General features: G+C 45.5%; 1 protein-coding gene across 2 annotated transcripts in view; it reads left to right on the forward strand.

Moving 5' to 3' along the window:
* Window positions 1-7,343: 7,343 nt before the first annotated feature.
* The window catches only part of ndc80 (NDC80 kinetochore complex component), a 55,291-nt gene continuing 36,209 nt past the window's right edge, over window positions 7,344-26,425 (forward strand). The window contains exons 1-5 of one of the 2 annotated variants that reach the window (XM_055656149.1): window positions 7,344-7,491; window positions 14,260-14,358; window positions 15,963-16,028; window positions 17,921-18,047; window positions 23,570-23,742. In XM_055656149.1, coding sequence (XP_055512124.1) covers window positions 14,273-14,358; window positions 15,963-16,028; window positions 17,921-18,047; window positions 23,570-23,742 — 452 coding nt within the window. In that variant the 5' untranslated portion in view covers window positions 7,344-7,491; window positions 14,260-14,272. Of the gene's footprint in view, window positions 7,500-14,259; window positions 14,359-15,962; window positions 16,029-17,920; window positions 18,048-23,569; window positions 23,743-26,425 lie in introns of both variants that reach the window. The other variant, XM_055656150.1, reaches the window with a different exon arrangement.

The following is a 26,425-nucleotide window of genomic DNA, read 5'->3' on the forward strand; positions in this document are numbered from 1 at the left end:
ACCGGCCAGATCCACTCCGCGGCCGGGCGGTAAGGCAAAACAAAAAACGAACAAAGTCGTCGACTCAGATGAGTCCAACTTAGAACAGCCGCGAGTGGCCAGCGACAGTGAGCGCTGGAGCTGGACGGAGCAGTGTGTGGCGCAGTTGCTCCAATGTGACAGGCTCCGGGAGATGGAGTCTAGTCACTGTGGGCACTATGTTAAACCCACAGCAGCACCTCTTGTAGGGCTGCACAGTGCATCTCCCTCGTCAGAGGGGAGTACTGGGGGTCAGTTCTGGGCTGATCCTGAAGAGGGGTTTGCAGAAGAGAAATCAAGTGTGCAAGCGTGAAAATCTAGTGGACATGATGTCCAACTTCATACAGCCAGACCAGACTGGCCAAAACCTGGAACAAAAACTAGCTGCCAATATAGATTATATGTCCTTTAACCAGCTACAGGAACAGGCTGTATTGCACACCTTGGCAAGACACTTGGCACCGGGTAACTGTATATCCCTGAATGTTCCTGTTGTAAATAATTGCATATGGAAACATATCGGAGCAGGAGTTAGAGGCATGGATGTCAAACTCCAAAAGGTACTAAAGCTCCTAACAGCAGGAATAACAGCTTTCGCCCACACAGTAGATGAGAAGGACATGTCGCAGGACCAACAGGATGCACTGGCACTGCTTTGCAACACACAATATGAAATAAACAGCATCAGGAAGAGTGCCATCCGACCTGCTCTAAACCCAAAATTCGCAGGTCTGTGCAAACCTGGAAACGTAAAACCACCAATTTTACTATTTGGAGGTAACCTATCGAAGCAAGTCAAGGAGCTCGATGAGGAGGCAAAAACCCTGGGGCTCATAAAAGCGACTTCATCAAAAACCTACTACGGCCATAAACAGCACCCTTACGCACCCACCAGTAGAACAAGACAAACTGGTGAAAGCTCAAAGGTCCGGTACACCGAACATGAGTCTTTTTTAGGCCATGGCCCAGGCCGGCCTTTTTGGAAGATACGCAAATCTCCAACACCAACCCAACCACAAACCCAGACACCGGCGCCTCAACATCAACGAAGGATTTACAAAAAGAAGTAAACCTGCCACTGGTAACTATGGAGGTAGGTGGGTCTGGTTCCCTACAAATTGCAGGGAGCATGGAGGTTGGGGGGGAGATTACACTTCTTTCTGGATGCATGGAGTATGTTAACTACCGACACTTATATTTAAAGCAGTATCCAGGGATATACCATAGAATTTGTACACAATTACAGCCCTCCAGTTCAGCATGTACTGAACCGAATGTTCGTACTTTCAGGTAAAGAAAAATCAGAAGCGCATGCTGAACTGGAACGGCTTTACGCAAAAGGGGTAATTGAAAAATTCCAACATGAATCACTAGAATTCGTGTCCAATATCCTTATCAAAAACAAAAAAGACGGTGGTTGTCCCATCATCATAGATTTGACCAAATTTAATACATTTGTGCATAATATTCATTTTAAAATGGAAACCTTTGTTACTGCAAAACAATTGATTTCCAAAGGTTACTTCATGGCTAGCATCGATTTAAAAGATGCTTACTATTTAGTGCCTATACGAGGTGACCACAGATGTTACTTAAAATTCAACTGGATGGAGCAGTGGCAGTATAGAGCGCTGCCAAATGGGTTAACATCAGCCCCCAGGCTGTTCACAAAAATTTTGAAACAAGCCCTAGCGTTTCTACGGAAACGAAAACACATGGTCATGGCATATCTAGATGACATACTTATTGTGGGCAAAACTTTGGAATTGGCCAAACAAACCATAACAGCCACAAAAGAGTTATTTGAAAAACTGGGGTTTATTATCCATCCAGTTAAATCTAAATTAACGCCTTCCACTACTATGGACTATTTGGGGTTCACCATTGACTCAGTTCACATGTCGGTGACTTTGCCAAAGGGAAAGGCTATAGACTTAATAGAGGCTTGCAATAACCTCATTGACATCAGTAAACCGTCCATCAGATTGGTAGCAAAAGTAATTGGCAAAATGGTGGCTGCTTTTCCAGCCACACAATTCGGACCTTTACATTACCAAAACTTACAGAGAGCAAAAATACGAGCACTCAAAATTAATGCTGGTCATTTTGACAGACCAATGAAGCTACCAATCAAAGCTATAATGGAACTAAAATGGTGGATAGATAACATTCGGCTTTGTTTCAATCCAATCATTATCAGCAACCCTTCTATGGTGCTACAAACTGATGCCAGTGCACTTGGTTGGGGTGCCACCAATTCCATCTCCAGCTGTGGAGGTAGATGGACTGCACAGGAGGCATCATTATTACAAACACTGGGCATAAACTACCTGGAAATGTTGGGTGCATTCCATGGCCTAAAGTCATATTGTTCTGGGTTATATCACCAGCATGTTAGACTACAGATTGACAATACCACCGTGGTAGCATATATCAACCACATGGGTGGAAACAAATCGACATCATGTGACAATCTGGCTAATACAATTTGGCAATGGTGTATCCAGAGACATATTTGGATATCAGCTACTTACCTACCAGGTAAACTAAATTTAGTGGCAGACACCAGGTCACGCAAATTTAATGAAAACACCGAATGGATGTTGAATAAAAAAGTATTTGCTGATATTACAGCACGGTATGGAACACCAGATATCGATCTATTCGCATCCAGACTTAATCACCAGTTATCAAACGATGTTTCTTGGGAACCAGACCCTGGAGAAGCGGCGAGAGATGCATTTTCGCTGCATTGGGGGAAATTGTTTATTGATGCATTCCCTCCTTTCTGCCTCATCAGTCGGGTATTAAGGAAAATACAGCAAGACTCTGCGTCTGGTATTTTGGTAGTACCCGATTGGCCTACTCAACCATGGTTCCCTGAGATACTCAACATGGTATTAGAACCATGTATCACCATCCCGAATAGACCAGATTTATTGGTTCATCCCGTAACAAGGGATAGCCACCCACGTCATAACTATATGAATTTATTAATTTGTAGAGTCTAAAACTACCTCTACTACAGCTGGGACTGACGGACCGAACAGTGAACATAATTTCGGCGGCCCACGGACAGTCCACCAAAAAACAGTATCTGGTCTATATCAGGAAATGGGAGATGTATTGTCACAGAAACAGCATCACCTACAGATCAATGAACATCCCGTCTGTTCTGGAATTCCTGGGAGGCCTCCATTATGATGAGGGGCTCAGTTATAGTGCCATCAACTGCGCCAGAAGTGCCCTATCAACTTATCTATGGCAAGGAACAGAGCGTCATTCTGTTGGGACTCACCCCCTGGTAACAAAACATATGAGGGGAATTTTTAATACCAATCCCCCAAGAACCAGGTACTCTCAAATATGGGATGTGAGTATTGTCCCTACATAGAATGACACTGAAAACAGTCATGCTAATGGCTTTGGTCACGGCACAAAGGGTACAGTCGTTACATAAATTAAGACTGGACAACATGACTTCTTCATCTGGAAATATTACGTTTCATATTTATGAATTAGTTAAGCAGAACAGACAGGGATCAGCAGGCCTCAATATAGAATTTAGGTCTTACCCAATAGATGATCGTCTCTGCATAGTAAGACATTTGTTGTTATACATGGAGAACACGAAAATCATCACAGGCAATGAGAAGGCACTTTTAATCAGCCACAAGCAACCACACAAAAAAGTGACGGTCCAGACCATCTCAAGATGGCTGAAACAGGTTCTAACACAGGCTGGGGTGGATACTAATATTTTTTTATCTCATTCCACCGGGGCTGCAGCTACATCGGCAGCTATGCAGTTGGATGTACCAATGGACCAAATCCTCAAGACAGCAGGATGGTCAGGGGAAAAAACATTCCAACTATTTTATCATAAACCAGTCATTAAACCTGGAACGTTTGCAGAAACAATTTTAAGTTCTGTAATTTAATTTGCCCCATAAATAGCGGCTATAATTTGGTGTTAATAAATTTTTCATGGATTTCAATGTCAGGTTCATGTCTAAATTATGTTGACACAATTCCTCCCACAGTCATTAAGGCAGATGTGATGCATGGACTCGTTTCCACGGCATGAAATCACAGAGCTTTGAAATCTTCACGTTACTCACGTGACTCCGAAGTAAAATAGTAGGATTAAACGAGAACCTACCAGTTCGAAGTTTGATCGTTATTTTATGAGGAGTACGCTGAGGGAATACGTGCCCCCGCTCCCACCCATGATCATATACTCAACTAGTATTTCTTCTCTAATCTTACTATGTTCAGTCATTACAGTTATCTGTGATTTCACACCGCTGCTTTGAAGAATGGCACGCATGCGTCCTGGCGGGGTTCTTCACGTATTCCCTCAATGTACTCCTCATAAAATAACGATCAAACTTCAAACTGGTAAGTTCTTGTTTAATCTTACTATTCATACCACTGGACTGCAAGCTGCCCAAGCAAACATAATGAATAGTAAGAGTAGAGCGAGTGTTGAGGAATAGAGGGATTATAGCAAAGATACAAAAAGTTGTAGGAACTTAGAGGGCCAGAAAGCCTTTCTGGAAAAAAGGAATAATTTATGTTTCTAGTCGAGACCATTCATCACTCGGGATTATCCTGGTTCAAAATTCCTTGAAGGTAACAGCTTACGTGGATAAGGTGCCTTGAGCTGCCAGTTCACCTGATGTGAAATAGATACCCAGCGTAGCTGTTCTGAGATGGAGTCAGAGTGATGCAGCACAGGTACAGGCCCGTAAGACCACAGAGTCTATGTCAACCAAGACCCCTGTTCGTTCATATCATCTACTCCCACGTATTCTACCACCTCTTATGATTTGATTCGGGAACTACTTAATTAACTGTGAATCATTTGGGGACACAGAGGGTACAGTGTTATCTTTGTCATGCACCTACATGTTCTCTTCCCTGAGCAATAGTGACTTTCTTTGCACACATTGTGGGTTTTAATCACACTTGAAACTTACACAATGGTCACACAGGATGGAATGAGATTAATCAGCCTGTTGTGTACTGCTTTCAAAAGCTGTAGCATGAAAAGAACAGTGAAACAGTTTAGGAATCGCCAGCTCACACTGCACCTTGTGCCGGCTTCCTGTGGTCAATGAGCAAGATCATGGTGGTCAGGGCAGTTATGGCGGCACAGCGGTAGAGTTGCTGCCTTACAGCAAAATGCAACGCCAGAGACCCGGGTTCGATCCTGACTACCGGTCCTGTGTTTGTACGTTCTCCCCGTGATCTGTGTGGGTTTTCTCCGAGGTCTTCGGTTTCCTCCCACACTTCAAAGAGGTACAGGTTTGTAGGTTAATTGGCGTTATTAAAAGTAAAATTGTCCAAGTTAGTGATATGCAGAGCACTGCCCAGCTGACTACAAAATTCAGAAGGTTCATGTGTTAAATTGTGCAAGAGTCTTGAATACAAAAAACTCTAGATATCAGGTCTGCCTGATACCAGTCAGTAGCACCATTTGCAGTCTGTGCTAATACTGGAGAAAGATTGCAGTCACATTTACTCATGACTTCATTGGCTGCTAAATTTATAGCCAACATCCTGAGTTAATGGCATGTCCATAAACACTGCAATCAAACCATCACAGGCTCATTCCATGTTAGACAGTAATAGAAAAAAGGCCCATCTCTGTGATATAATGGAGGGGAGACCATTAACAGACTAATTTGCTGCGTCAGTGCAGTCACTCTGTCCATGCACAACCTTCCGGATCAAATTAACAACAGTATCGGTTTCCAAATGCCACTGTCCCTGCTCAGGAAGTGTTTGATAGAAAAGGTATAAGGAAGAAACTTCATTCTTTAACCAACACATCACTTACCCCTCACTGCTTGATCCTACAATGTTTAGGGAATTTTACTTTACAGCTAAACTAACTTGTCCCTGCCCAGGAAGTGCAGAGTGTGCTTTAATGTCTAGTATTTGCCATGAGAGTGTGGAGAGTAGTTGTCATACCTATCAGAATACTTTCTTTAGCACATCTGTAGAAGCTGAGAGAATTTTCGTGGACATGCTGAATCTTCTCTGATGGCTAAGTAAATACACTGTTGCGTTTTCTTAATCACGACATCAATGTGATCTCCGTACCTGAACCCTCCCTCTAACATCAACCAAAATGAGTTGCTTTGAAATATTGGTAATAGTCCACATCTGTGCTAGTGTTTGGGACAATCTAGACCCCCTGCAATGTGGTAAAATAAGCACTACATTCAGTGCTGGGTAACCGCGCCAATAGAAACCTATGTGACCGTCAGGCCGCTATTCATTGACCACAGCTCAGCCTTCAACATCACAATATCAATAAGATTATCCCTAAACTTCTGCACCTAGTTTTGGAGCCTCCATCTGCAATGCAACTAGCTTCTGGATTTGCAGCCAGTAAATCTCAGTCAGTTAGAATTGGTCACATTTCCTCTATCGGCTTTGCTGATGCTAATCTGGTTTACTGCCGCGACCCTCGCTCTGCTGATGAACAACGACAGGACGAATCATTTACATAGACCAGTTATTAACACTGATTAACTGTCCTGGTTCTGCTGATGAACAAGGGCGGATCCAAAGGTACGAGTCTGCTCTACAATCTTTGGACGGAACTAGTCAATCGGACCAGCCCGGAGTTACTGGCTCGGCTCCTCGCCCCCCACCCAGCCCTCCCCTCTGTTTTAAGAGCAACAGGACACTAACTGGGAATTGCAACGTCAGCCCTCCCTCTGCTGGTGAACAACAGGACTAGTCACTGACCCGGAGTAACTGCCCCGGCCACTCGGTCCCACGTACTCCTGCCCTCCCTCTGCTGATGTGCGACAAGACCAGTCACTCGCCTGGAGTTATTGCCTCCGGCAACCCCTCCGCTGATAAACAAGGACAGGACCGGTCACAACCAGTTGCTGCCCCGGCCACACGGCACCCTCGCCCCCGGGGCCTCTCTTTGCTGATGAACGAGAACAGGACCACTGACTAACCCGGAGTTACTGCGCCGGCCACTCGGACCTTTGCCCATCGCCTCCCTCCCTCCCTCCCTCCCTCCACATTCAGGACCAGTGACTAGTTACTGCTCCGGCCGCACACCCCGGCCTTCTCTCTGCTGATGAACGACAGGACCCCTGATTGACTGGCTGGCAGTTACTGCCTCGGCCCCTCACCCCACGGCCCTCCCTCCAGTGATGAACGACAGGACCCCTCATTGACTGACTGGCAGTTACTGCCCCGGCCACTCGGCCCCTCACATATTCACTGACTGGCAGTTACTGCTCCGGCCGCGGCTTTGACGCCGGCGACGCGCGCTGGACGTGACGCCGCGCAGGTGACGCAGGACGACATGTGACCGCCGACGTGCCTGTCACGGCTGACGTCATTGTGGGCGCCAAATTTTTAATCCGTTGGAGAAAGGCGCGAGCGGCTGGACTGGAGAAGAGGACAGGAGAGGAGAGCGGGGAGAGGGGAGTGAAGGTGGGTCGGTGAGTGAATGGAGGGTGAAAGAAGAGAATAGAGGGGACAGCAGGGAGGAAGAAGGGGGGGGGAGCGGTGGTGGAGGAGAAGAATGAGAGGGTAGTGAGAGAGCGAGAGAGACAGAGAGGGGGAAGATGGGCCGGTGGAGGGCGAGAAACTGCCTGAGGGAGGTAGAATTGAGGTGGTGGGGAAGAATGAGGGGACGGTGGGAGAGTGTGTAAGAAAGAACCAAAGATCCTATAGGATCTTTGGAAAGAACTGCAGATGCTGGCTTAAATCGACACAAAATGCTGGAGAAACTCAGCGGGTGAGGCAGCATCTCTAGAGAAGGAATGGACGACGTTTCGGGTCGTGACCCTCTGTCAGGGGAGGGGGCGAGACGCAGACAGTAAGATATTGGGAGAACTGGGAAGGGGACGGAGAGAGAAAACAAGGGCTATCTGAAGTTAGAGGAGTCATTGTTCATACCGCTGGGGTGTGAACTACCCAAGCGAAATATGAGGTGCTGTTTCTCCAATTTGCGCTGGGCCCTCATTCTGACAATGGAGGACGTCCAGGACAGAAAGGTCAGATTGGGAATGGGAGGGGAAGTTGACAGACGGGAGAGGGCGAGTGTGACAGATTGGAGGGAGTGAGAGGTTATTCCCAGTTGCTCCCCACTTTCTCAGACAACCTGTTACAACACCCCTGGAAAAATCTACATTTAAGATTTCCTTTAAATTTCACCCTGACTATGTACAACACATCCGTGAGGCCACGTTTAGAGTATTGTGTTCAGTTTTGGTAACCCTGTTAGTGTTGTAGGAAAGATGTTGTTAAACCGAAAAGGGTGAATAGAACATTTATGAGAATATTACCGAGGCTCGAGGGCCTGAGTTATAGGCAGAGGTTGAGCAGGCTGGGGCTTTATTCCTTGGAGCACAGGATGACGAGAGGTGACCTTATAGAGGTGTATCAGATATGAGAGGCTTAAATAGCATAAATGCACAGTCTTTTACCCGGTAGAGGAATCAGAAACCAGAGGACATGGGTTTAAAGTGAGGGTGCAAATTTTAATAAGAACCTGAGGGGCAACTTATTTTTACACTAAGGGTGGTAGGGATATGGAGTGAGATTCCAGAGAAGGTAGTTAAGGCAGGTTCTATCACAATGTTTAAAACACATTTGGACAGGTACATGGATTGGATAGGTTTAGAGTGATAAGGGCCAAATGCAGGCAGGTGGGATTTGTATAGATGGGGCATGTTGGTTGGCATGGATAAGTTGGGCCGAAGGGCCTGGTTCCCTGTTGTGTGACTGATAGAAACATAGAAAAATAGGTGCAGGAGTAGGCCATTTGGCCCTTTGAGCCAGCACTAGCATTCAATATGATCATGTTCAAGAAGGAACTGCAGATGCTGGAAAATCGAATGTAGACAAAAGTGCTGGAGAAACTCAGCGTCTATGGAGCGAAGTAAATGGGCATCATTTCTGACCGAAACCCTCCTTCAGACTGATCATGTCTGATCATCTAAAATCAGTTCCCTGTTCCTGCTTTTTCCCCATATCCCATGATTCCTTTTGCCCAAAGAGCTAAATCTAACTCTTGAAAACATCCAGTGACTTGGCCTCTACTGCCTTCCGTAGCAGAACGCTCTGGGTGAAGAGGTTTTTCATCATCTCAGTCCTAAATGGCCAACCCCTAATTCTTAAATTGTGACCCCTGGTTCTGAACTCCCCCAACACTAGGAACATTTTTCCTGCACCTAGCCTATCCAATCCTTTACGAATGTTATATATTTCTATAAGATCCCCTCGCATCCTTCTAAATTCCAGTGAATACAAGCCCAGTCAGTCCATTCTTTCATCATGTCAGTCCTGCCATTCCGGGAAATAACCTGGTGAACCTACGCTGCACTCCCTCACTAGCAATAATATCCTTCCTCAAATTAGGAGACCAAAATTACACGCAATACTCCAGGCGCAGTATCACCAGGCCTTGTACAACTGCAGTACGGCCTCCTTGCTCCGAAACTCGAATCCTCTTGTAATGAAGGCCAACGTGCCATTAACTTTGTTCACTGCCTGCTGTACCTGCTTGCTTACTTTCAGTGACTGATGTACAAGCACACCCAGATCTCCCCTTTTCCTAATCTGACACCATTCAGATAATAATTTACTTCCCTGTTCTTGCCACTTCACATTTATCCACATTATACTGCATTTGCCCACTCACCCAACCTATCCAAGTCATCCTGTAGCCTCATCACAGCTCATGTTTCCTCATGAGAGAGAAAACAGGGAATTATAGACCAGTTAGCCTGACATCGGTGGTGGGGAAGATGCTGGAGTCGATCATAAAAGATGAAATAGTGGCACATTTGGATAGCAGTAACAGGATCAGTCCGCGTCAGCATGGATATATGAAAGGGAAATCATGCTTGACTAATCTTCTGGAATTTTTTGAGGATGTAAAAGGGCTGTCTCACGGGAGGAGCTGACCCACGAGGTACCCCGAGTGAAAGACTCGTGGTTGTGTACTAGATCCCAAGTGTATGATCAAGAGTTTAACCGAGTTCCCACGGGTATGACAAGTTTGCTGTTTACTTGTCATTTCTGCGATGTTCCAAGTTCGTCTCCCGAGTTACTCTTGAGCCAATCCTGATTGAAGGTTTATTTTAATAAGCCACATTGTTATATTTTAATAATCAACAGTGTTAAAGAAGACCTCTTCATCCTGTGGCTTTGTTTTAAAGATAGAATTCAGCGCGGCCGCATCTATTGATGTGACCTTCAAGTGCCAGAGCAGTTATACTTATGATTTGTTTGAAACACACAGATTTGATATATTTTAATTGAATTTACTGCCATGTCTACACACTGCGGGGAGACGGGAGATGAAATCTTTGAATGTGGACGGATGTGCACATCAGATTGTTGGGAGACGGAGCTCAGGGTTCGCCTCCTGAGCTGCTTTGGTGCCCAGGCATGAGTTGAGGTGGTGAGAGGTTGGGGGTGGGAGGGGATGTAGGGATCTGTCTGGGGTGACATGGCTCTTGGGTTAGGCTGGGATCATTCTCTGCGGGATGATCTTAGTGCTGGAGACAAGTGTAGGAGAGGTGTACTGACAGTGTGGGCAGACACTTTGGAAGTGATTGCCCACCAGTCTCAAAAGCCGCTGTGTCTCCCTGTCCCTGGAATAGCAGGGGGCGATCAAACAGCACAATACCCACCTCCCCCTCCACGCCAACACGAAGGGCAACGATCCCAAGGCTTTAGCGTCAGAAACAGCGGGCAGGCGACAATCACCTGCCATAACGCGAGAGAGATCATGCACTATTGTAGGTCTCCTTTGCACATCGGTGTTTGTCTTTCTCCACTCATTGTTGGCCCTGTCTGTCGCCACCCCCACCCACACCCCTCTGCTTCCTGGCCATGTGTGTGACCCCCTTCCCTCTCCTCTCCAGCTCCCCGCCCATTGCACCGGGCGCGGGGGCTTTGCACTGTCTTCACATCGGCGATGCCAGCAGGTCAGTGCCAGTCGCCCCGGGGCAGTCGCTCCCTTCAGTTTCCCAGGGGGTCGGGACGGGACTGGAGTTGGGAGGGAAAGGTGGAGGTGGGGGGAGATGGGTGGGTTAGGTGAGCAGCAGAGTGGGGTTGTTTGCAGTTGCAGAGGGAGGGGGCAAGGGCGGTACAGTTCCCAGTCTCAGCTCCTGTTCCACCACCGAGCATGTGGATGTGGACGGGTGGTTTGGTTGGCGGCTGCCCATGGTGTGGCAGAGCCGGCGTGCCAGCTGACTTTCCTATGAGCAGATGGCGGGCCACAACTATCACGTGTACATATGGAGCCTGCCCCGGATGGCAGGCATCACGTGTTCACAGGTAGACAATTGCTGGAGAAACTCAGCGGGTGAGGCAGCCTCATGCAATCCTTGCATGTCTCATCCGCTGAGTTTCTCCAGCATTTTTGCCTGCCATCGATTTTTTCCAGCATCTGCAGTTCTTTCTTAAAAATGTTCACAGAAGATGTGCGGCCATGCCAGCTTTGCGCAGGATGGGGTACAGCCAGAGCTCGTCCGCTCCTTCTCGGGGCTTCTGGCCGCTGCTGCCTGGGGCTTCCGGCCGCTGCTGCCCGGGGCTCCCGGCAGACCGGATGATTAAGGGGGAAAAATCCGCCTGCGGGCCAGATGATTTCGGGTTACGGGTCGCATTCGGCGCTAAGACACAAAGCTGGGTGGCAGTGTGAACTGTGAGGAGGATGCTATGAGAATGCAGGGTGACTTGGACAGGTTGGGGGAGTGGGCAGATGCATGGCAGATGAAGTTTAACGTGGATAAATGTGAGGTTATCCACTTTGGTAGCAAAACAGGAAGGCAGATTACCATCTAAATGGCATCAAATTGGGAAAAGGGGAAGTACAACGGGATCTGGGAGTCGTTGTAGATCTGTCTATGAAAGTAAACATGCAGGTACAGCAGGCAGTGAAGAAAGCGAATGGCATGTTGGCCTTTATAACAAGAGGAATCGAATATAGGAGCAAAGAGGTCCTTCTGCAGTTGTACAGAACCCTAGTGAGACCACACCTGGAGTATTGTGTGCAGTTTTGGTCCCCTAATTTGAGGAAGGACATTCTTGCTATTGAGGGAGTGCAGCGTAGGTTTACAAGGTTAATTCCCGGGATGGCAGGACAGTCATGCTGAGAGAATGGAGTAGCTGGGCTTGTACACTCTGGAGTTTAGAGAGATGAGAGGGATCTCATTGAAACATATAAGATTGTTAAGGGCTTGGACACACTAGAGGCAGGAAACATGTTCCCGATGTTGGGGGAGACCAGAACCAGGGGGCCACAGTTTAAGAATAAGGAGTAAGCCATTTAAAACGGAGATGAGGAAACATTTTTTCACACAGAGTTGTGAGTGTGGAATTCTCTGCCTCAGAGTGCAGTGGAGGCCGGTTTTCCTGATACTTTCAAGAGAGAGCTAGATAGGGCTCTTGTAGATAGCGGAATCAGGGGATATGGGGTGAAGGCAGGAACGGGGTACTGATTGGGGAGGATCAGCCATGATCACATTGAATGGCAGTGCTGGCTTGAGGTGCTGAATGGCCTACTACTGCATCTATTGTCTTGTCACACTGTCACCCAGCTTTGTGTCATACGCAAAGCCTGTATTTATTAAGGCGATTAATCCTGTGTTGCTCTGCTATGGACTCCCTTGCCCTGTAAGAGGAAAAGACTGCCTCATAATTTTTCAAATTTCTGGAACGTCACTCTTGGTCACCTACATTCCAGTGTGAATGAAGCTAACCTACCCAGTCTTCAGATAACATCCCAGTAAATCCCTTCTGCATTCTCTAAATTGCGGCCACATCATTCCCCGCAGTGTAGCAACCAGAATTGTACGTTGTACATTCTAACCATTGTTTTGTAAAATTAAAACACAACATCCCAACTTTTATACACAATGCCATGGCCTGTGAAAGCAAACAGGCCAAATGCCTTGAAAAGAACTGCAGATGCTGGTTTAAATCGAAGGTCGACACAAAATGCTGGTGTAACCCCGGCAGCATCTCTGGAGAGAGGGAATGGGTGTCCTTTTGAGTTGAGACCCTTCTTCAGCCCAAATGCCTTTGTCATTACCCAATTCACCTGCTTTGCTACTTTGACATTGAGCTATAGACTTGCAGTCAAGATCCTGCTCTATATCAATACTGTTAATGCCCCTACCATTTCTCCATGTTCAGAATTATAGTTGCTAAAATGCATTATTTCAAATCTAGATTAAATTCCATTTGCCACTGCTCAGCACAACTTTCTAATTGAGCTGTGCTGTATCCTGGGTCAACTTTTGTGATATGCAAACTAGTAATCATGTCCCCAACAGTCTCATCCAAGCATTTATATATAATAGAAAGCAAAGATCGCAGCACAGATTTCCATGTTGCAGACTTCCAATCAGAAACGGTCATTTCACGATTACATAATTTTTGTCAAGCATTCCATCTTCATCAATTTGCTTCAAAAAACTCAATTAGATTTGTGTTACATGATCTCCATTGCACAAAACCATGCTGACTCTTAATCATCCCTGCCTTTCCAAATGAACATAAATCTTATTCCTCAGAATCACCAGCATGTAGTTTCCGGATGCAAAAATCTTTGTCAGTACCCCACTAATCTACTCCCTTGCTTTGCTTGGTAACCTGGGATAGATCCTGTCAGGTTCTGGAGATTTATCCACCCTGATGCCCTCCAATACCTCTTGTACTTCCTCCTTCCTGATATAGATGTGACCAGAATATTAGTATAACCCTCAAGCCATTTTGGGTACTTGACATGTACTTTCTTTTCTTTAAAAAGGCCTTCAATATCCTTCATTAACCAGGGTTCTGTAAATTTCTCATTTTAACTTTGGCTGATTCTTAATTCTTACTGTCTCACTTTTAAACGCCTTCCACTGATCAGATATTTTAGCATTTTCGGTTTCAAATTTAGATGTCGGGCAAATGCAGCTTTTCATTCGATAGCTTTGGGTTTAGATATCTCAGTGGTGATGTGCACAGGATGGTGTTTGCAAACTTACATACATGTGCACCTGGCTGGTAGTGTATTTCTGTGCAGTAATAGCGCATAAACCTGCATTGCTGTATTAGGGCCAATGAGAGCAGAAACCAGAAGGTTGAAAGCAAATGTGACTATATGATCTACATGTGCAATTGTAGTTTAATACATGTGCCTCTCTTTGAGTGATATTTATCAGTATCTCAACAGTATGATTATTTACCTTTCAGCTGTGCTCTCACAATGAATCAAAACACAGGCAGCCACAGATCTTTGCAGTCTCACAGAATTAGTGAAGCAAACAGATATGGACTAGCTACACCTCAAAAGTAAGTTAAAGTAGTTTAAATTTTGATGATTTGTGTAAGTTGTGGTCATCTAGATCTTGATGTTGAATAGTCCACCCGTGCGCATCAAAGACGCATAATGCTCTATCCCCCTCCCCGCATCTTAGAAAATCTGACTACATGGCTGTGCTCCTACTCCCTTCTTAAAAACAGAAACTGAAGTGCGAAGACCGAATACAGAAACAGATGAGATTCCACAGGACTGTTTTGAGTTGGTGGACTGTTCCCTATTCAAGGGCACTGTGAGCCAACCTAGATGAGTATGCCGCACTGTGTGCAAAGAAGACAATTGGATAACAGAAAACCATAGATGAACTGATGTATGCTCCCTGGAGAAGTCCAAATTTGCGATGTTCATGTCTGGCAATCCTGATCGGCACAAGAAAACAGTACATGGCCTTCACAAAGCCATCAAGGATGTCAAGAGAAAAATTCCAGACCAAGTTCGACTACCAGACTAACCACACAGACAGCTATCAACTGTGGCAGGCTTGCCTCCCATAACAGGCTACAAAGTGAAGTCTGGAAGAACTAGCATCCCATCCCGGTGAGCTCAATGCTTTCTAAGTTGGTTTTGAACAGGTCTGTGGAATTATGTCACCTGTGAGAATAGTCTCGGGTGTACCTTTACCCATGGTCAATGTTCACAATCTTGATCAGCCTTTCAGTTTGTGAAGATAGAACAACAAGCTGGAGTAACTCAGTGGGACAGGCAGTATCACTGGAGAGAAGGAATGGGTGATGTTTTTGATCGAGAGGAAGAAAAGTTAACATAAACATCCACCACAACGGATTCCCCACATTCCTCACTGCAAAAAAAGTCCAATCTTCCACTTTATTCTCCCGCGGTCGGGGCAGTCGAGCCATCCGTCGGGGCAATCAAAGCTGCCGCAGTCCCCACATCGGGGCGGACGAAACTCCCGCGGCTTGGAGTTCCCGTAGGTAGGCGCAACAAGCTGGAGTAACTCAGAGGGTTGGAGCTCCGAGGTCGACTCCTGACGAAGGGATCACGAGCTCCGCGGGCGCTTAACCTCCATTCTGACGTGCTTTAAGAAGAACACTGTTATCACAATATGCGAAAAGGCTGGTGGTTCTGGCATCCTTCTAGACACTGATCATGGTGCATATTAACTCCAGCCTCCTAGGCATCATGATGCACTGCAATCATCTACTTCTGCAAAGGTCCATGGGCAGAGGCCATCAGTTTAGCCCACTGCTAATTCCTGGAACATCTGGATAACATGGAGGTCCACATCAATGATTGACTCCCGCTCCACCTTTAATACCAGAACTCAAATCAAATTCTCAACTAGATCATTGACCCATAAATTGCTCTAAGGATAGTTAGGGGAGGTCCTTCTACTAAATAAGTGACTACCTCTTCATTGCCTGGAAGATGTTAATTCAAGCTCATTTTAATTCAGTTACCATTCAATGTTGGTTTGATTTTAGGAACATACCTTCTTGTGTACAAGGCATTCATTTGACTTGTTAGTTAACATTCAATGTTACTGTTAACAATTGGGATTTTAAGAATCAGTGACTGGATTTTTATTTTACTGAGTGAAGTTTGTACCCTTTTTCAGTGTGTCAAGGAACCCATGGCTTGGTACAGGAACCTCTGAGAAAAGAACTAGCTTCTTTGGAAGAAGGTAATGAGAGCAATTATCCTCGCCTTTGAATAATTTTGTTATATGTGATCTCTAACCTCAAGCAAAAGGCATTGTAGTGTAGTCTGTACTTTGTTGTATCCTTCCATGTAATGTCCCCTTTCAATCAAGTATTTCATGTTCTGTGTTTTCTGGTTTTAATTGGAGATGAGCATGTTTTGTGTTTAAGACGCATATAAAAACAAATTTAGGAAGTATATGTAACTTAATTTATCCTTGCTGAAGGTTTAGGAGCCACGTTTGCACACTAAATTTTAAATGTAACATGTGCGTACAAGTAGAATTTATCACCTATACATCTAATTCCATCTTGCTGACACTTCATCTGTACTTTGCATTCGTGGCTCTGTAAGCAAACCTTCCCGGTGAGCGGTCGGGAGTGTTCCCGGCGAGCAGCTCCAGCCTTCCAGTAGGTCCGGCCCGCCTGCAGCATGCTGCCCCTCTCACCTCAAAGCTATGCTCTCTAGGCTTTGATATTTTCACCGTGGGGAAAAGGTTCTGACTCTAACCTCTAGTCCTCATAATTTAATGTACTCCTATCAGGATTCCCTTCAACCTCTGATGCTCTAGAGAAAAAAAAATCCATGTTTGTCCATCCTATGTTGCACTGAATATCCTGTAATCCAGTCAGCATTCTGATAAACCTCTTAAGCTCCCACTCCAAAGCATCTACTTCCTCCCTGTAATGGGGTGATCAGAACTGCGCACAGTCCTCCAAATATGGCACAACCAAAGTTTTATCAAGTAACCACCTCACTCTTATACTCCATGCCCTGACTGATGAAGGCAATTATGACCAATGCCAAAAAACGATACACGATGCTGGAGTAACTCGGCGGGTCAGGCAGCATCTCTGGAGAACGCGGATAGGTGATGTTTGGGGTCGGGACTCTTCTTCAGCCTAATTTCTTCTCTTTTTTCACCATCAGCCCACTGGTGATAGTTTCAGGGACTATGGACTCTGACATCAAGATTCTCAACTTAGATATTGTAATATATTCTAAAATGAAATATGTTTTATTTTAGGTGGATGTCTCACAGAAATAAATCCCCAGGAAAAATTGGCTGATTTTAAATCTACCTTCTGAGTCCTAGCCGAATCACCGTCTGGGCAATAGCTGGGGTTTTATCAAATGTTGCCAGTCACACGTTCTGATATTTCTGCTTTCTTGATTACTTTCCATATTCAATGTTAAAACTGACCATGATTTAACCCTCAGATAGAATATTCAATCACTAAACCTGAACAACTAAGCCCAAAACTAAATCTGAGCTACCAGGTCAAAAATGCGGAAGCACTAAGCAAATCTGGCTACACCCACAGCAAGAGAATCTGAGTTAACATTCCAGATCAGAAACCCTTCGTCAGAACCCAGATCATCCTTATCATAGCATCGTTTCTCATCACCTCAAAATGCTCCACCAGTTAAGAGCAACAAATAACATTCTCGTGTCATTTGGTACCATAAAATGACAAGTATAGTGGGTACATATTTTGAGGTCTTGACCCTTGTAACCTTTAGGTTGCCTTTTCTATTCTATAGTCTTTGTCTAATTAATACACAATGTGCAGTGAATCTCTGCAAGTACTGTGAATTTTTTATTTGTTTTTAAAAGTATTTAGCAACTTATTTAAAAAATAATATTTTTCATGTTTTTATCTCTCCACATCCTAAAGTAAAAATATTTGAAGCAACACATGAATTCTGTAACTTCATTGATTCCCCTTGTATTCTGTTTACAGTTCAGCAATTTGTTTTCTAAATACGGTAAAATTGCTTCAACAGTTAAAAGTACCCTTTTTAGTTCATTGAAAAAATGCTGCTTTTATATTTTGGTTAGCTAGCTTTGTTTCTCATCTATTTTTGCTGCAGGACAAGCAGCATTGGAACCTTTTCTGCAAATCTCTATGGTACCTGTGGAGGAACAGAAAAGATAAAAGATCCACGACCACTTCATGATAAATCTTTTGTCCAGCAGTGTATTCGGCAACTTTGTGAGGTATTTTAACATTTAACACAACATAATTTTGGATAACACAATTTTTAAGCCATTCCATTCAATGGCGCTCAATGTTCTCAAAAGAGGTGAGTATTTTGTATCAGGATGTATCCACTCTGCTCAATATATAGATGATAAAAGATAAATCTAATTTTAAATCGCCTGGTAATTCAAATGGAAGGGCTATGTATGTGATGTGCCAGGGAAGGAGTATACCTGCAATTATTTCCTATTCTGCTGTTGTACCTCTTCCAAAGTGTGCATTTGGAGGCAGCTATCCATTCATCATATGCATCAGTGACAACATTTGAAAACGTAATTAATCTCTAATTAAAATAATATACGAGAAGTTGAATACCAGTAAGGCCCAAGGACTTGATCTTCCTCCTACAGTTTGAAACAGATATATTAGTTGTGATGTTTTAATATTCTACAAATATTGGAATGTTTTCTGCAGCTAGCAATTGTTATTCCACTATTTTAGAAAGAAAGGAGAGAGAAAATTAAATACTAACATCGGCAGTTGGGGAAAATGCTGGAATTTGTAATCTACATATAATTAAAACGCTCGTCTTGTCCTGTTCCGGTTTGCGTTGTTTTTACATTTGCGCAAAAACGGTACCCGATCATCCTGCAGCTTGGGACGGGGACGGCTCCTGGCCCCGGCCTCACTCAGCGGCTCCCTGCTCCGGCTGGACGCAGCGGTACCCCGCCCATCCCGGCCTCACTCAGAGGCTCACGTCCCTTCGGCCCAGAACACATGTACTAGCCCAAGAAAGTCCATTCATCCCACAATATCTGCACTAGCCCTCTGGAAACCAGTCCCTTTGGCCCACAACACCTGTACTAGTCCTCCAGAAAGCCAGTCCATAGCTGCAGGACACTCCCCCCCCCCCCACCACCTGCCCTTGTCTGAATGCAGGAGTAAGCAGTGGCAGCGGTAGGCCACGGCAGAGGGCCCCCTCCCGACAGGCCCCGTCTGAAGCTGGCCCCGGCTATGAAACGCTCCCGCCAGCCCCCGCCTGAAGCCGTACAAAGCTGCATTTCATTCAGCCCACAACACACGTACTAACCCAAGAACAGTCCATTCAGCCCTCAATATCCATACTAGCCATCTGGAAACCAGTCCCTTTCGGCCCGCAACACCTGTACTAGCACAAGAAATATCTATTCGGTCCATACTAGCCCTCTGGCAAACAGTCCCTTCGGCCCACACACCTGTACTAGCCTAAGGCAATTCCCTTTGGTCCACAATGACTGTACTAGCCATCCACAATCCAGTCCCTTTGGCCCACAACACACCTACTAGCCCTCCAGAAAGCCACCGCCTGAAGCCCCCCTCCCCGGCTGCAGGACGCTTCATCACCCACACCGGCCCCTGCCTGAAGCCGTGTCCCCCTTCCCCGGCTACAGGTCGCTCCTGGCGTCCCCATCCTGAAGCCGTTCCGGTCCCTGGCTACATGACGCCCCTGACGCCCCTGCCTGAAGCCCTTCCTCTCCCTCGGCTACAGAACGCTCCCGCCGGCCCCCACCTGAAGCCGTCCTCCTCCCCCCGCTGCAGGACACAACAAGTAAGAATGGACTGAATAAATGTCATCTTTAACATTTAAGTTGTTGTTATATTTTAAGGGTTATTCACATTTTAAGCTTTAATAAATCCCTTTTCCACTTGCCGTGTCCGTCAGTTGTGCCTGCGAAGTAATACCTGCGTGTTCTACGTCACAATGGAAACGCAATGGGCATGAATGGCTGTGCCGCTGGAGAACCGCTAAGAGTGGATGGGGGGTGTGTTGCGGGGGGATGGAGTGAGTGCGTGAGGTGGGGTGGCGGGGGGGGGGGTCAGGTGCGTCACAACAGGAACTCGTCAGCTGCGCTTGGAGGCGGAGGTCAAGGACACCGCTGGTGCCTCTGGCTGCTAAAAATGTGAGAAGTGCATCCAGGTACAGCTCCTGAAGGACTGTGTTGGGGAACTGGAGAAGCAAGTGGATGACCTCAGGTTTGTCCGAGAAGCTGAGTCGTTCCTCGACGAGTCCTACAGCAAGATTTCTATACCTAAGGTACTGAAAGAGAGAAGGTGGGTGATGGTGAGAAAGGGAAGTAAACATGGAATGCAAAGGTCCCCGGGTGTTGTACCTCTTGTGAGCAGGTTCACCCACTTAGAAGCTGTTGGGACAGAAGTCGTTAACGCACTGAGCAGCGCATTAGCTTGCGAAGCAAAAAGTGCTGTTGAGCCAAAACCAAAGAGGCCAACGTCGGGCAACACCGTGGTAGTTGGAGACTTCATTGTGAGAGGTACGGGCAGGGTTTCTGCGGCAACAGACCGGATTCGAGGATGGTGTGCTGCCTCCCCAGTGTCAGGATCCAGGATGTCACGGACAGAGTGCAGAAAATCCTCAAGGGCGAAGGTGAACAGCCAGAGGTTGTAGTGCATGTTGGCGCAAACTATGTCAGAAAGGAGGGGATGAATATTCTGAAGCGTGATTTTAGAGAGCTCGGAAAAGTGCTGAAAAGCAGGACCTCCGGGGTGGTTATCTGATTTGCTTCCAGTTCCTCGTGCTGGCCAGAGCAGGAACAGGGAGATACAGGACCTGAATGTGTGGCTGAGGAACTGGTGCAGGGGCAGGGATTTAGATTCTTAGACCACTGGGATCTGTTTTGGAGTAAGGGGGAACTGTACAAAAGGGATGGATCACACCTTAACAGGTGGGGGACCGGCATTCTGGCAGGCAGGTTTGCCACTGCAACACAGGTGGTTTTAAACTAAGTAAGGGGGGGGGGGGGGGTGGGGGATAGTTAATGATCCCAGAATTAATGGGAATGAAAGCTCGCAAAGGGATATGGCCAAGTGTAATAGGGATCAATGTGAATGGTGTGATGCGTAAGGAATTAAAAGTATTGTAATTGAATGCACGAAGTATAAGAAGTAAAGTAGATGAGCTTAAGGCTCATTTAGACGTTGGTAGATATGGCATTGTGGAGAATACCGAGACGTGGCTGCAGGAGGATTGGGCCTGGGAACGTAATATTCAGGGTTATACAGCCTACAGAAAGGACAGGCAAGTGGGCAGAGGAGGAGGAGTAGCTCTTCTGGTGAGGAATGGAATCCAGTCCCTTGCGAGGGAAGACGTAGGGACTGACGAGGTAGAGTCACTGTGGATTAAGTTGAGGAATTGCAAGAAGGCACTAATTGGTGTTATCTGCAGACCCCCAAATACACAACGGATGACACAAAGCTGGGTAGCAGTGTGAACTGAAGAGGATGTTAGGAGGTTGCAGGGTGACCTGGACAGGTTGAGTGAGTGGGCAGATGCGTGGCAGATGCAGTATAATATAGATAAATGTGAGGTTATCTACTTTGGTGGGAAAACAAGGGGGCAGATTATTATCTCAATTAGGTTAGGTTAGGTAAGGGGGAGGTATAGCGAGACCTGGGTGTCCTTGTACACTGGTCACTGAAAGTTGGCGTACCGGTACAGCAGGCAGTGAAGAAAGCTAATAGAATTTTGGCCTTCATAACAAGAGGATTTCAGTATAGGACTAGAGAGGTTCTTCTGCAGTTGTATAGGGCTCTGGTAAAACCACATCTGGAGTATTGCGTACAGTTTAGGTCTCCTAAGTTGAGGAAGGACATCCTTGTGATTGAGGCAGTGCAGCGTAGGTTCACGAGATTGATCCCTGGGATGGCGGGACTGTCATATGAGGAAAGATTGAAAAGACTAGGCTTGTATTCACTGGAGTTTAGAAGAATGAGGGGGATCTTATAGAAACATAAAATTATAAAAGGACTGGACAAGCTAGATGCAGGAAAAATGTTCCCAATGTTGGGCGAGTCCAGAACCAGGGGCCACAGTCTTAGAATAAAAGGGAGGCCATTTAAGACTGAGGTGAGAGAAAAAAATGTCACCCAGAGAGTTGTGAATTTGTGGAATTCCCTGCCACAGAGGGCAGTGGAGGCCAAATCACTGGATTGATTTAAGAGAGAGTTAGATAAAGCTCTGGGGGCTAGTGGAATCAAGGGATATGGGGAGAAGGCAGGCACGGGCTATTGATTGGGGAAGAACAGCCATGATCACAATGAATGGCGGTGCTGGCTCGAAGGGCCAAATGGCCTCCTCCTGCACCTATTTTCTATGTTTTCAGCAATTATGTGACAGAAAGCAACAATGGAATAAGTTGACCTTGGATCGGCAGTGTGTGATCAGTGGAGTTCTGCAGGGATTGATAGTCGGGCCCAGCTGTCCCAATTAGAGGATGTCGAGTGTGCAGGTTTGCTGTGGATTCCAAACTTGGGATTGTGATAATGGGTAAGGTGATATAGAAAAGGCTACATATGACTGCAGCAAACAGAATGCAATGCAGAAAAAATAACTTTGGTGCATAAGTGGATAACAAGTGTTCAAAGGGACGTATTGTGTACTTACAATACAAACCTTATTCACCAAGTATGTTGGATGTATGTATTCTTGGATGGAGCAGTTACATTATAAGGGAAGTGGGGAAGTTAGGTGTGTTTTCCCTGCAACAAAGGAGATTAAGAGCAGACATCAATGAGCTATGCAAAATTATGAGAGGAATAGATAGGGTGGACTGCAGGTAACTTTTCTTCAAAACTACTTAGACTCAGATTTTGGCTAAGGGGCAAGACATTTAATCCTGTTCTGAGGGGGAATGTTTTTCACCCAGAGAGTGGTATGTCTGACTTTCTGGGATTGTCAAAGTATATCATCTTGCACGAATCGGGATTAGATACCATCTGATATTTTCCCTACCACTGATGTTAGACGCCCACTGGTAAATGACCTGGCTGAACCCTGCTGTCCTCTTGTATAAAGGTACCATTTGTCCTGGCACTTTACCTATGGCCTCCAAAAATGTAATTATCTCTGTCATGACCCCATGAATCTTCTCCCTTGCTTCCCGCAGCAGGTTGGACCCACAAGAGTCTTCAGATGCTGGAATCTGCTGGATGAACTCAGCAGGTCAAGCAGCATCTGTAGAGGGAAGTAAAAGGTTGGCTCATTGAGTTTACATTTTTTTACACGGGGGTATGGCAGGTCATTGGTGAAGAGCTAAGAAACCAGGCTAAGTCTGAAAATAAAAGGTGGTTAGACAAAGATTAGGAGAAACTCCTTCACGCAGAGTATGATGAATCTTTGGATTTCTCTACCCTATTGGGTGAGGAGGCTCAGTCATTGATTCGAAACAAAACAGATTAATTTCTGGACACCAAGGGAATTATGGGGTGTGGGGCTCGTGCTTGAACATGGAGTTGAAGCATCGCCTTATCCCGATATATTGCAAAATAGGCTCTGATGTTTTTATGAATGTTGATACATTTCTGGATTCTGGTTACTTGGAAGCCCAGTTTTATGGATAATACAAGGCATGGTCTTTTCATTCCATTAATGGTATGCAATGGGAACGTTTGGGGGGAAAAATTAGAGGATGGTTGCTGGTGTTTTCCTGAATGTACATAGTTTGTTTTTCTACTTTAAAAATTAAAAAATAATTAAATGTTCAAGTTTCTAGGGGACAATGGTTATCCACACTCTTTTTCGGTGAAGAGTTTGCAGTCGCCCACGGCTAAGGAGTTTCTGAAGATTTTCTCCTTTCTGTACAACTTAATTGACGCATCTTATCAACCACCCGATTCAAAGTTTGAGGAAGAAATCCCTAGAATCTTCAAAGTTCTTGGGTAAGATTAAATATATTATTGTTGTTGTTACAGATTTTCATTAAATCTGTAACATGTAATATTCTCACTTTAGTCACATGGTGGTTTGTGTAGATGACGTGGCATTCCCTCTGCTGGAGAAGCTTGGGTTGGGCGACATTGGATAATGAATCAAATTTCAATAACTTTTTTAACCTGAATTTACATCTTTTGCTTGAGGTATAAAGTCACTTCACCTATGACAGTGTTTCAGATCTACATGAATGTAAAGTTGGCCTTTCAAGAGGGTGCTTCTTAATTCTGTTCTCCTTTCAGTAGGTCAGCAAACCTCTGTTTAACTGATTAAATGGTTCATTTGCTGTTGTGAAATGCTGAGGTTGACGCGTTGATTATTTGTCATGGGGAGGAAGAGACACACAACATGAGGTAATGGGAAGACCATCAATACTGTTGATGTACAGAGGAATCTTGGGGGTTGAACTGCATGGAGTTTTGAAAGTGGCAACACAAGCAGATAGAGTGGTAAAGAAGGCATGCGGTGTGCTTACCTTAATCAGTCGGGGCATTGAGTATAGGGTCAGCCCCTCAAGTCGACTGACTGACTTATCTCATTATGCTCGCCCCACATTCCCATTGTTAGCCCTCCTTCCTGTGTATAGGCAGCAACTCAAAAGTGAAGACCCAGCGGTGAGGATTGTACAGAGCATGTCAGGGGAAGTAGAGGAACAACTTTGCAACTTCTTGGATTTGGTAGATGGGGCATGTTCAAAGACTCAGCAACGGACCTGGGCGAATACGCCATGGTTGTCAGCAACATCATAAGGATTTCTATGGAAGTGTATCCCTACTAGGTTTCGAGTGTTTCCTAAACAGAAGTCTTGAATAAATCAGGAAGTCCACAATCTACTGAGAACGTGATCTGGGGAATTCAAGTCCAGCGATACAGGATCATATGAGAAATTTTGGTATGACCGCAAAGGCCATCGAGAATGTGATTTTTGGTCAAAAATTTTGCTCTAAACCGAGGAACAGACCAATAGCAGTGGCAGGCTTACGGGTGATCACTTCCTAATCAAGTGTCAGCGAAGTGACAGTGGACGAGTTCAATGCTGTCAGTACTTGCTCTGAAATGCAGAACCACGATGCACCTTCATGCACATCCACAGTCTCCAAGGCCGACAACAGATGATCCATCATGAGGGTGAACTTCTGTAAAGTGACTGGCTCTGATCCAATCGGCGGTACTTTCACCCACTGTAATGAAGTGCTTTGAAAGGTATTATGAATTAGTGTATCAACTCCTGCATTGGTAATGATCTGTATGCACTCCATTAACAGCAGATGCGATTCTGTTGCCTCTCTGTTCTGCACTAGACCACTTGGACAACAAGAACATGTACAGCGGGCTAATGTTCATTGACTAGCTCAGTGTTTAGCGCAGCACACAAACTGGTGGAGTAACTCAGCGGGTCATGCGCCATCACTGAAGGACATGGTTAGGTGACGTTTTGGGTGGTGCTCTCCAGCAGTATTCAGCACCATCATCTCCTCTAAACCTATCATCAAACTGGAAATGAGGACTGCGCATCCTTGTGCAACTAGGATCACGACATCCTCATTAACAGACCTCAAATCAGTACGATTTAGCAACAACACTTATTGCTGACCATCAGCACAGGGGTGTCGAGGCTGGGTTTAGTCTCCTGCTCTACTCCATATCCATGACTGTGTAGCCAGATATGGCTCCAATACCATCTACAAATTTACTACCGATCTTGTATTTGTTGAATGGGTAATGAGTCGGAGTACAGGAGTGAAATCGATAATTTGGTTGAGTGATGCCAGATCAACAATCTTGCTGTCAGCATTAGCAAAACCAAGAAACTGGTTCTGACTTAAGGAAGAGAAAGCAGAAGGTCCATCAACCTGTCTTCATCAGCAGGATGATGGTAGAGAGAATCACCAGGTTCAAGTTCCTGGGTGTGCACATCTATAGTGATCTGAACTGAGCCTAGCACATTGATGCAATTCCAACCCTATTTGTGAATTGAAACCAGGGCATGCATCATGCATGGTGGCTCTGGGGAGTGTTATGAGATAGTGTTATGAGATAGACCTGGCCATCCAAGAACTGAGCTCCTTGAATTATAAGTGAACAGGATTGGTGAGGAAAGTGTATGGTATGCTGCCTTCAAAGAGCGAGACATTGAAGTTGAATTACAGTTATACAAATAGTTGGTTAGGCAGCAGTTAAAGTATTGTGTGCATTTGTAGTTGCGACACCAGAGAAAAGATGTGCTTAAGCTTGGCATCATGTTCATCGCAGACATTCAAAGGGTTTCAAAGGTCTTTTATTGTCACGTGTACCAATTAAGGTTTCCGTGATATGCGAATTACCATGCAGCCATATGGGGAAAAAGCAACAAAACACACAAATACATAAAAGTGAACATAAACATCAGCACAGCGGATTCCCCACATTCCTCACTGTGATGGAAGACAAAGTCCAATCTTTTTCCTCTTTATTTTTTCTGCGATCGGGGCAGTCAAACCATCCGTCGGGGCGATCAAAGCTCCCATAACCGGTGGTCGGGGCGATCAAAATTCCTGCATCGGAGCGGTCGAAATTCCCGTGGTTTGGCGTTCCCGACGTCAGTCTCTGGCCAGAGAGCCGGCTCCGTGATGTTAAGTCCGCAATCACCCA

Source organism: Leucoraja erinacea, chromosome 26 (genome assembly GCF_028641065.1).
Source record: "Leucoraja erinacea ecotype New England chromosome 26, Leri_hhj_1, whole genome shotgun sequence".
In the NCBI taxonomy this organism is placed as follows: Eukaryota; Metazoa; Chordata; class Chondrichthyes; order Rajiformes; family Rajidae; genus Leucoraja; species Leucoraja erinaceus.